At 38.7% G+C, this 12,516-nt stretch overlaps 1 protein-coding gene across 3 annotated transcripts in view; it reads right to left on the bottom strand.

The window, feature by feature from the left end:
• Window positions 1–177: 177 nt before the first annotated feature.
• The window catches only part of MED15 (mediator complex subunit 15), a 56,245-nt gene continuing 43,906 nt past the window's right edge, over window positions 178–12,516 (bottom strand). The window contains exons 2-7 of one of the 3 annotated variants that reach the window (XM_020945229.2): window positions 2,838–3,125; window positions 1,966–2,776; window positions 1,182–1,893; window positions 981–1,123; window positions 312–915; window positions 178–208 (exon numbers count right to left, since the gene is read on the bottom strand). In XM_020945229.2, the coding sequence (XP_020800888.2) occupies window positions 343–915; window positions 981–1,123; window positions 1,182–1,893; window positions 1,966–2,776; window positions 2,838–2,890 (2,292 nt within the window). In that variant the 5' untranslated portion in view covers window positions 2,891–3,125 and the 3' untranslated portion in view covers window positions 178–208; window positions 312–342. Of the gene's footprint in view, window positions 916–980; window positions 1,124–1,181; window positions 1,894–1,965; window positions 2,777–2,837; window positions 3,126–12,516 lie in introns of all 3 variants that reach the window. The other 2 variants (XM_086830491.1, XM_086830490.1) reach the window with 2 other exon arrangements.

The raw sequence follows: 12,516 nt of genomic DNA, 5'->3' as shown, positions 1-12,516 counted from the left end.
TGGGATGAAAAGTGGTAAACTAAAGCCTCAGACTTACCCCAGTATAAATTTTGAAAATTGATTGGTCGAATGTGAAATGATGAAATGGAAATGATTTTTGAATTCTTCGAAATAATTTAGTCACCGATTTAGAAGTGTTTTCACTTTGATGATGAGTTTTTGATTAAGCCCGACATCTTCTGCTTTGATTTTGTTTATTTCTCAGCTACTTTTAGTTGTTTGTTTGTTTGTTTTAAGCGTAAATAAAGAAATGAAATAAAAAATCAGAATAAATTTGGAAAATAAATTGAAATCAATATGAAAACTCTTACTTGCTCTCTCAATCCTTAATTTAAATTCTAATCAAACACCCAACAGCGTTGTGAATTCACAAACAGCCTTGGGCTTGGCCTGCGGCGAGCACGCCTGCCTCACCGCCATCTCCCAGGTGTCCAGTAGATGGGACAGCGAGTAATTCTTGGGCAACTTGGACATGCGTGCGATCAGGGCCTGCTGCACCGTTTGTAGGAAGGGCGAGGCGGAGTATTCCTGCTCCGTTAGGGAACAATCCGGTGCCTGCCATGGATACTCTTCGGGGACGCTCACACTCACAGGAGGAACGCTGGGCAATCGCTTGTCGTCGAGGCAACAAATCAAGCGTATGGCCTTATTATTTATCTGCGTTGTGGTATCCAGTTTGACTTTGAACTTGCTATCCAAGCGGGCGATCTCGCCCTGGAGGACATGCGGCACATCCTGTTCGAAGGCCGTGCTCTTCTTCTCCTCCACTCGGGGTCGCTTGGGGTGCACTGGTGCCGCTATATCGGTGCCAAAGAGCAGTTCCAAGGTGGGTCGGAATGTGCGATGCAGCGTGTGATTTGCCACAGGACTTTGCAGGGTGGTATTGATCACTTCCAGCAGTGGGTTAGAGGATTTCTGAGGGGTAAGGGTGGGGAGAATTTATCTAAAGATCTCTCGTAAATAAATTAATCAAAACTTACCCCAAACTGCTGGCCGGAATAGGAGATGAGATCCATCTTCTCCAGAGCCTTTTCGCACTTGAGAAGGGTTTCTAGGGGCACACGCTGTGTGGGATTGCACAGAATCTCCAGCAGCTTACTCATCTTGGTCATTTTCTCCACATCTGTGGATGTAGTTTTCAATGTAACTTCATTTTCATAGAAATCTTTATTAATACTCACTGGTTCCATCGTTGCTGATCTTGGCCAGCATCCTTTTGAGCGGCTCTATGTACTTGGTCAGCTGCTTGTACTTCTCCCGGTACAGGGCCTCCTCTTGGGGATTGAACGGACTGTTGCCGGTCACCTGTCCCGGCGTATTGATCGAGGCGCTTGGCGACTGCTGCCGCAGGTTGCTACGCTGTTGGGGATTCTGCATTTGCATCATCTGCGGACTGGACTGGGGCACCAGTGCCGGGCTGGGTATCATATTGGCCGTGTTCATCTGCTGCGGTGTGGGTGGCTGTTGCTGCGTTGGCTGCTGCTGCTGCTGTTGTTGCTGCATCTGCTGGAGCTGTGCCTGCTGCTGCTGCTGTTGCAACTGCTGGGCATCCGCTGGCGATGGACTGGAACGCATAAAGGGCTGTCCCGGTTGCTGCTGTCCTACGCGATTGCCGGGAAACATTTGACCACCTGCCTGGCCCATTGCCATATTGGGTTTCTGCTGGAGATTCGGCGGCATATTCACTCCCATTCCCATGCCCACCTGCTGCTGTTGCTGTTGCACGGCATTGGGCGGCAGGCCGGCTCCGCCACCGACCACCTGCTGCTGCTGCTGTCCTGCGGGGCCCTGCTGCATGTTTGGGGGCATACCCTGCATACCCTGGCCGGGCATTACCTGGGGGCCGCCCATGCCATTGCCCTGGCCCATGCGCATCATGGGATTCATGCCCATCTGTGGAAATGGAGAGGGAGTTTAGCTTTTCTTGTGGCTTCTAGGATATCACGTTGCTTTCCCCCTGCTCACCACAATCTGATTCTGTTGGATCTGCTGCATTGGTGGCATCTGTTGCATGGCATTCACGTTCATTGGTCCACCGCTTTGCATTTGATTGGGCACGCCGGGACCTCCGACGCCGGGACCTCCGACGCCTGCAGCTCCTGGACCTGCGGGTCCAACGACTCCTCCGACAGCGGGGCCACTGTTTGGACCCGGTCCCACCATCTGGTTGGGCATTACACCACCGCCGCCGCCACCTACCATCTGCTGATTGGGATTTCCCACCAGCTGTCCCTGGTTCTGGGCGCCAACGACAGCTCCTCCGCCGCCCATCATTACGCCGCCGCCACCGCCCTGCATTTGCATCTGCTGGCCACCGGGCATTTGCCCACGGATATTGGGCATGGGTTGCATTTGCTGCTGGACTCCCGGACGCTGCTGATTTAGCGACTGAAGGAGATTGGAGGCAGTGCCGGGACCACCGGGCACGGGAGCACCCACACCGCCAGCGCCCATGGGCATCATTTGGGGATTGCGATTGCCCTGGCTGGCCAGGTTTTGGAGGGCATTCAGCGGATCCTGCATCATGTTGGTACCGCCGCCCATCTCGGGATTCGGCGGCTGGCCCCCTCCGCCGCCCTGCTGCTGCTGCTGCTGTTGTTGTTGTTGTTGTTGCTGCTGCTGCTGCGACTTGCGGGACATGTCCTTGTAGTGCATAAAGAGCTTGGCCACCAGGCCGAGATACTCATCCTTGCTGCGTGACTTGCGGAAAATGTGATTTTCCATAACGCCGGCATTTTTCGACTGATCCTGGGCGTTCGGTGGCAACAAGTCGTGGCTGTGAATAGTGCACAGAACGTAAACCAAATTGGAAGTTTTCGGTTTCGCGCAATACTTACATCTTGGAGATGACATTCTGGCGGAACTTCTGGCTCTGCCAGTCGTCGGTCATGATTCCAAAGTTCTCAAAACAGCGTTTAAACACACAAAATCACTTAAAAATAAACTTCTTCCGACAAAATGTCTTCTTTTTCGAGCAGTGTGACCAAACTTTTATTAGCATCAAATACCGTTGAAAAACGTTGTTTTGAAGCAATCTGGCAACTGCGCTTCCTACCGATTACCGATAGATGAGCTAGAACCAGTGCTGCATAATAACTGAAGAGCGCGTAATTTAAAAGTTATTGCTGGAAATAACAAAATAATAATAATAATAATAATAATAACAAAACAATAAATAATAAAGGTAATATTAATAAATAATGGATTTTATAAGTAAATACACTTTCTATAAATATATAAATAACACAATATTTCAAAAAATAACGTAACAAATAAAAAAACTCAATACCTTTAAACCAATTTATTTTTAAATTATAAAGAAGTGCAAAAATTAATAGAATAAAAACCGCTTTTTTTAATTTTAAAAATTTTTAAATAAGAATACCATTTTTGAGTTGATATTTAACGATATACTTGTATGACAATTTTTTCAACAAATTAAAATTTAAAAACTCATAACTTAAGCAAAAATGCATTAATTTCAATTCGGAAAGCTGTTCTGTGGTACTTTTTATAGGGTTAACAAGTCTGCATATTGATTTTTAAGATTAAAATAAATTTAAATTTTGTCAAAATTTTAATTTATTACAATGACAATTTTTAACAAAGACAATTTGAAAAAAAAATTTCAGATTTTTGTTGACTTCAAACATGGCTAGATCGATTTGAATTTTCATGCTGATCAAGAATATATATGATTTATAGGGTCGGAAATGACTCCTTCACTGTGTTTCAAGCTGCTGACTGATATTTAATACCTTTCTTTAAGTCGATATTTATAAATATTTATATGACAATTTTTCCTACGAATTGAAATTTGAAAAACTCATTACTAAGCCAATAATACATTAAATCTAATTCGGGAAGATGTTCTGTGCTAGTTTTTACAAGCTTAACAATTCTGCATATTAAGTTTTATAATTAAAGCAAATTAAAATTTTGTCAAATTTTCATATTTTGACAATGACAATTTTTAACGAGAAAAAAGTTGAAAAAAATTTTCAAATTTTTTTTTTACTTCGAACATGGCTAGATCGATTAGGCTTTTCATGCTGACCAAGAATATATATGATTTATATGGTCGGAAATGATTCCTTCACCGAGTTTTAAGTTTCTGCCTGAATTTAGAATCCCACAAATTTAAATATTTAACTAACAGTTTATATGATAATTTTTGGGAAAAGTGAATCTTAAAAATAAAATAACTCAGCCAAAAATGCATTAATTTTCATTCGGAAAGCTGTCCTATGTTAGTTTTTATAAAGTTAACAAATCTGCATACTCAATTTTAAAATTTTAAAACATTTAAGATTTTTGTAAAATTTTGACATTTCAATGATGCAAAAAAATGTACAAAAAAAAGTGCAACAAATTTTAAAATTTTAAATCTCCGCCGAAGATAGCTAGATCAATTCGGCTTTTGATGCTGATCAAGAATATATATGATTTATAGGATCCGAAATGATTCCTTCATTGTGTTTTAAGCTTCTGACTGAAATTATAATACCCTGGAAGGGAATAAATAAATTATATATATAATCATGTAATATGTTTGTTTTATAACACAAAATACAAAAAAATGTATAATTCCAATAAAAATGATGTAAAAAGGGCAACAAACTTTTGGTAATTAATTAATGGGGCATCAAACCTAATTTAGGATCTCTAAAACCGAGCAATTAAGAAGTTTAAAAGATTAACTGGTCATCAAACAGTTTGACATAAATCAGGCACCTGGTCAGCTTTGGCTTCTACCTTCTACCTTCACCTAAACCTTAACTACAAAATAAGGTAACAAATAAATAAAAGAAAGGAGAGGAGAGGAGACCCACAGGCAAGCGGAACGAATTCTGTGATCAAATGCCGCAAATGCTTGGCCAATGATGATGAAGCCATCAACGGCTACACCTCGGATACAACCTCCTCCTCCAGCGGCCGGCGGTCGTCTTTATTGATTTTGATGGCTGCGGCAACAGAGCAAGGTGATTTATCGCAGATCCTGTGGCAAAACCAGAGGAGCAGGAGGAGGAGCAGTCCAGGGAACACACACACACTCGCACACACAGGGAGATCCATGATTCAAGTCCATCGATAAGTTGTTGGCAGCCTTTAGGCATCGGCATCGTTACCGCCTACAAGACGTCAACACTTGGCCAAGGTCTGGTCGAAAGAATGGTCCAAGGAATATGGCCAAAAGAGAATAAATGGATGGCAGATCACTGAGAAAAAATGCTACAGGAAAATAAAGAATTACTCTCTTTACTTAATGTACAAGAATCCTTCATTCAATAGATACATTTGTCTGCATAAAAACTACTACAAAAATTTAATCATAAGCTACCCTAGAATTTTGAATACTAACTGTTTTCAAACAATTCTCAAATAAATTAATTAGTTCCAAATTAATTTAGTAAAATGTTTATTAAATGATATTTTTTCAAGTGTATATAAGAAAAGGATAAATCCTGCACTGCGCCAATGATGAACTTATCTACATCTTGGGACAGGGCAATGTGTTTGTCTGTTGTCTTGGGCCTCCTGTGTTTTGTCATTGGCCAAGATGTGTGTGCGGTGTGCAGTGGCATTCCCTGATCAGAAATCAAAGATCTGGAAATCACAGATATGGCCTAAATGGCCTAAACGCTTGTGTGGCCCATTTCATAAGATTAAGACCCAAAAACAAGTAGCTTACACGGCAAGAATCAACGGATAGAATTTCACCAAAAAATAAACAAAGATTGTAAACAGATATTGGAATTAAAGTTGGTTAAGAAGGATTTAAAGAGGAAATATTTAGAGATTAAGAGTAATTTTCTGGTTAGATGAAAATAAATAACTAAATATATAAAAAATAGCAAAGCATAAACTATTAACGACAAAAAACTATAAAAAGTATAATACCTTTTGATTAAATGAAAGGAAAATGTATAAAAATACTAAGAACTTGAAATAGTTTGTAAATAAAATTAAATAAATAATAATCATAAGTAAATTTGGATTTAAATTGATGAAAAATATATGAATGAAGAATGAAGATGAATGAAGATGAAGATAAAAAAAAGTTTGTTATTTGATTTCTAATTAAAACATTTAAATTTTTCCATTATTCACCCTTTACCTAAACAAAGGATTCTATATTTTATCATATAATTATTTATTTATAATTATAGGACACAGACTTTCCCAAACTTTTTGATGGAATACATACGCTCCAACCTCCTTCTTCCTCTCATCCCCCTACGATAAGCACGCCGCTTGTTTATAAAATATTATTAATTATTTAATCAAGGAGTTGTTTGGCACAAGTTTAGGATTACAAAATAAAAAAAAGAGAAAAGAAACGGAGAGAGATGTGAATCCACACCCGCTACCGTGTTGTGCCGCGTGGAAAAGTATCGGATTTCCTCGAGAGTAAATGCAATTAATTTGCTGCCTGCACAATGCACAAAGGCCACAAGGATATATATGGGGTCAGATATAGGTATATGGATAGGGATAGGGATAGGGGATCCCCTCTATACCTAATTTGGTGCCTCCGGGACATGTGTGTGCTTTGTGCCCCTAATCCTTTCACTAGTTCTGTGTGCGTGTGTGTTTTTGGCACTTTTTCGGCACCTTTTGGTAAACATGAGATGGCTTAAAAGGATGCTGGGGACTCGGCGATCGGCTCTCCTTGATTAGAGCTCAATTTACACTTTGGGCCAAAGGTGTAATCGAAGAAATCGAGCCAAGGACTCTATTATTTGGAGCACAAAGGATGCGCATAGCGTATGGCACATATGGTTGCATCAGCATCCTTCTAATCCTGAAAGGTGCATGAGGAGGAGGAGTGCTAAAAGGGTTTGCCAAATGACGAAATGGAGAACTGAGGGGAGTAGCCTAGAGATAATAGAGTAAAAACTCTGCTAATAGGATCATTTCTCACAGTTTTTATACCCTTGCAGGGTATTATAATTATAATTTTATATGAAAATTAAGTAACTATGATCAGTAATTAACTATGAACAGTAAGTAACTATAATCAGTAATTAACTATGATCAGTAAGTAACCATCATCAGTATATCACTCTAAACAGTAAGTATCTAGGAACATTAAGTAACTATGAACAGTAAGTAAGTATGATCAGTAATTAACAATTCTTATTAAGTAACTATGAGTAGTAAGTGTAACTCTGAACAGTAAGTATCAATGACCACTAAGTAACAACGATCAGTAAGTATCTGATTCCAGTAACTATGTATGATTAGTTACTAACTTTGAACACTGATAAACAATGACTTGCAACTTTCGTAACACAACACATTTCTGATAGTTGGCCGGCAGCAGTCACTTCGTTCCGGGGATGTTAGAACCAGTTGGGAATCATATGTACCGATGTGCGAGATTTGTTTTAGAACAAAGAGCAAGCTATTTGAATATAACTATGGAGTTATTCTTCTATATAATTTTACTAGTATATAAATCGGAGCATAGACAATCGGTCGACTATATATATACCTATATATAGCTGACATAGGAACAATCGGACGATTTATAGAACTATGACCAGGAATTAACTATGATCAGTAAGTAACTCTGAACATTAAGTATCTATGAACATTAAGTAACTCTAAACAGTAATTAGGTATGATCAGTAATTAAATATTCTTATTAAGTAACTATGATGAGTAAGTATCTATGACCAGTAAGTATTTATGATCAGTTACTAACTTTGAACACTAATAAACAATGACTTGCAACTTTTGTAACACAACACATATGCGAGACTTGGCTGGGAGAAGTCACTTCGTTCCAGGGATGTTAGATCTAGTTGGGAATCATATGCACAGATGTGCGAGGTTTGTTTCGGAACAAATTTAGGAGAGCTATTAAGCTATTAGAGAGAAACTATGAAGTTAATCTTCTATATAATTTTATCAGTATATTAATCGGAGCATAGCGAATCGGTGAACTATATGTTACATAATATATATGTACATATATTTATATATAGCTGCAATAGGAAAGATCGAAAATTTGTAAGAAGAAAATTAAAATTTTTTTCTCTAGTTTTCAACAAATTTGATATATAGCCTTTATATATTAATCTAGAATTTTGTGTAAAATTTTTAAATTCTTAATGATTTTTCACACTTATTTACGGCTTTTTAAAATGTTTAATTAGAGTTTCTTTTAGGTAAAATAATTTAATATAATATACATATTTTGCAGCTTAATAAATTCCATCAACATTTTCATAATTTCCATATTAAAATGCCATAAATAGCTTCCTCTTAAGCTTAATTCTCAACCACTTTGGGCTTAAACTATCTACAAATTCCCTTACCAAAAATGTCTTAATCAATCTGGCCAATTTGTCGGCTATAATAAAGATTAGCCAATATAGAAAAACCACTTTGCTGAGCCCTCAAAAAGTTTCCACTGGCCAAAAACCATTCAAACTTCTTCACTTTTTGAATTTCAGAGTTCCAAAATGGATGCCGTCTTTGATATTTTTCCTGTTAATCGCCCGGCTAAGTCGACGATTAATTTTACTGCTTATTTTGTTTTCACCAATTCGTAATAAAAAATGCCATAAGCCCTGGCTTTAGCGGCAAAAATAAAATTGAAAATTTATTGTCTTTATTGGGGATTTGTCTCTCTGCTGAGTGTGTGTGCTTGAGGGTCTGTCTCAGAGACAACCTTTAGCTTCTGCACAAAAAAATAAAAAATAAAAAAAATAAAAAGAAGCTTTCGCGTTGAAGATGCGAATTTTAGCCGCTTCTCTGATGTCTTGCCGTCGACGTTTTCACCGGGTTTTATTTTTATTTTTTCTCTTCCCATTTGACGTTGATAATTTAGCAAAAGGGAAATGAAAAAAACTTCAATATTTTGACAGCATTGTGTGTTGAGTTATAGAACTGAATTAATTTGCCAATGTCAAGGGATGCGGGTTGAATAGAATTTTATTTTTAGGAGTAGGGAGAGTGAAGCAAAGTTTAGCAGAAAACTTAAGAATAAATAGGTGATTTGCTAAAAAGAATTCATATTAATTAACCAGAAGATGTTTATAAATAATATTTAATAGCTAACATTGTAGATAAACTATTTCCCTGACACTTAATTGAATGCATAAAGCTTGAGGTATTTAATTTATTGTAAATAATTCAACAAAGACATCCCTTTGGCCTTCTGCAACCAGGACAACAGCCTGCCAATTTCCCCTTATAAATAGTCCTTGCTCTGATTTGATTTAATTTGATTTGATTTGGTTGAATGGACAAATTATTTAACAAGCCCAAAGCCCAAAGCACCTGATACACCTGGGATACCAGGGCTCATCCTGGTACCACCCTTTTTTCCGAGTAGTCCTGCCAGGACAATGAATGCGAACTGGGACAGGTGTATTGGGTGTTGTCCTTCGTCCTCCGTCCTTCGCTGACGTGACGCTCTATTACACACACATTCACACGCACAATTGGGCACTTAACAATTTTCATGAAAACTTTACTCAAATTACATAGCCTTCCACACCCGCACATTGGGGGGGAAAGCGCCTGTTCGGTTCCCGCGCAATTTTCCGTTTAATTTCAGGTTTGGAAAACCATGAATTATGCACAGGACATTCATGGGGGGGAAGACTCTTCTTTAACGCGTGACACTCATCATCAGTCCTTTGGAAAAAAGGAGGGGGAAGGGAGACTATAATTAAGGACTATCAATATCCTGACCGGAACTCTCGATTTGTTTGCCACAAAAGTTGGCTTTGAATGTCGCATGTTTGTACACACCAAAATGTCGATTCCCCCGATTTCCGTTCCAAAAGCCTATCATTTAATGCCATGAAATGATTTTATTTTCCTCGGTTCGAAGCAATGTCTGTAATTATCATAAATATTTGCCAATAAAATGACAAAGTTTTGCAAAAGGCGACAGAGAAAATATTATTGGAAACCAAAGCAGCTGAGGATGACTTGAATAAATGTCAATTTCATTATTTATTGATAGAGAGGAAATATTGAAAATTAAAATGTGAGGGAAGGTTTACTGACATTTTCAGTAAAAGTATATCTTAAATATAGAATATATAATAGACATCTTAAGTCACTCTACTTTTCATCACATTCTATCTATTCATAAATTCTTGTTAATAGTTTTATTAAGTACTTCCCCATCTTCCACATCCCGTTTATATTTCCCAAACTCCAGCTTAGATCTCTTCAAATTTCATATACATTTTACGATCTCTTGCCACTTATGAAATCTATGTCAGCAAATGTCCCATCAGCGATCAACACATCACAGATCACGGACCAAAAGGAAAACCCGTCCAAACTGAACACAAATTAGTTGGCTATAAATAGAGAGGCTCTTGAGACAGGTTCTCTTTTCCTTATAGACAAATTCAACTGCATAATTGAACTGTAAATGGTAAAAATATTTATTGTCTTATCACATCGTATAACTCGCAGTGTCACAACCCGACCGAGAGCCACAAATAACCATTAGGTTGGGGCCAAATCCACATGCTGTGCTGGAGAGGATCGCGGGAATCTACCGCTAGGAGAGCATTGGGATTCAAGGAGGATCGAGAACTGGGAACTGGGAACAGAGGAGCCTGCTGGCCAACTCATTTTGCAATTTCGGTTTTTGCAATTTGTGCATAAAAATAATATTCATCGTTATCGTTATTAAGTTATGTTGCCTTGCGCTAATGCCCAGCAGAGAACTACAGTTGAAACACTGAGAAATATTAATAGTGGGGAAAAATAATTAATGGAAAAATATTAAAAAAAAAAAAAAATACTTAGAAGTTTTGTATAATTTGGGTGGATTGATATCCAAATATATCTATTCACATACATATTTATTCTGTATTGGGATTTCATCCGAATTATCGGTTTAAAGCGATACTGTAACGATATATAAAACCAGAATTGATATACATATAGATAAATCGATATTATGTTCGATAAATTTGACTAATATTCAAGGATATTATGAAAAAATTGAAGTGAAGTAGTCATTTCCGACCCTATAAACCGTATACATTCTTGATCAGCATCAAAATAATTTTATGGTCAAAATTTGTCAAAAATTATCAAAAATTAATGAAAATTAAAAAAATTAATTAAATTTTTAAAAAATGTTATATTGAGTATAAAGATTTATAAACCTTATGAAAACTAACATGGGAAAGCATTCCGAATTCAAATTAATGCTCTTTCGGCTTAGTTACGAAATTTTGAAATATTGACTTTTCGTAAAAATCGCCATATAAAAATATCGATAAATATGGATTTAAAGAATGTGAATATTTTAAGCTTATTTGTGGCTGCTATAGTTCCCGAAGTTAGTTTCCTTTTTTGTTTAATGTACTATTATATTATATCTATACAATCCTCGAATTGTTTAATTAAATTGTTAAAGATATACCAAACTAACTACTCCTATAATCTCAGTGTGTTCAACTCAGACGGGTTCCTTGATGCCAGCGATCCTTGGCCTTCGCAACTCCCTGCTCCCCACAAAAGGCCCGTCCATGGCAGTTGCCAACAGTTGGCCAACTAAATGCGCTAATCCGCGTGTTGTCAACTTCATTAGCCGATAAACACGCCGACACATTAAATTGGAGGCATTGGTGGAGGAGGAGCAGGGGAAGGAGGAAGGGAGCCGCATGGGGATTATTATATGGAGGGGAATCCGTGGCCGTGGAAATCGGAATCTGGAAGAGAGCCCGGCGAGTTTTGCTGCGGCTTCCATTTGAAGTTGCCAACGAAAAATTGCTGCCACTTGAATTTTTAATGCCCATAAAGTATGCGGAGGATGCAGTTCCAGTTCCAGTTCCAGCTGGAGGAGAATCAGGAGAGCTCCCGAAGAAAGTTCACATAAAATACGCCATGGCTTAGCTTTTGTCTGGGCTCCCTTTATTTTTCTTTCTTTTTCTTATATTTTTCCATCTCTCGCTCCTCCTTCTGGCTTCTTCCAGGTTTCTGGTCCGTCGTCAGGTGTGTAATTCGATATCTTTTGCTCTTTAATCCCCGGCCATTCGTTTGTGCGCGCGATTTATGTACTACATTTGTACCTTTGAGGGGGGGGGGAGGAGGAGGAGACACCATCCGGTGAGGCTCCGGCGGACAGACAGGCTCAGGATGCGCCACTAAACAATAATTATATGACAACAATAAGTCCAGCCTGAGGGCTTTAATTTACTCCCTCGCTTAAGACAAAGACAAGGCCATGGGGAAGCATCACTCAATCCCCCCTGGTTCTGGTTCCTGGTCCTCCAAAGAACCGGAGATTAGGGGGCAATTATTGCTTCACACGACCTCTGGGGAAGCTCTGAAGCCAAAGATTTGTGTTTTGACAAAAGCGAATGGCGGACGACGACCACAATCTCGGAAATTGGTCCACGACGAGCAGCCTCCTAGCGCCGGTATAGAATATCTCTACTGAGAATTTGCAATTTGGGATTTGTTTCTGGAAAAGTTTTTCGGGGGGGAACAAAAACACGTGGCGAGAAGCGGGGTCTTGCG

Source organism: Drosophila serrata, unplaced genomic scaffold, assembly GCF_035046125.1.
Source record: "Drosophila serrata isolate PLE 108 unplaced genomic scaffold, ASM3504612v1 contig_240, whole genome shotgun sequence".
In the NCBI taxonomy this organism is placed as follows: Eukaryota; Metazoa; Arthropoda; class Insecta; order Diptera; family Drosophilidae; genus Drosophila; species Drosophila serrata.
This window is presented reverse-complemented; position numbering and strand designations above follow the sequence as displayed.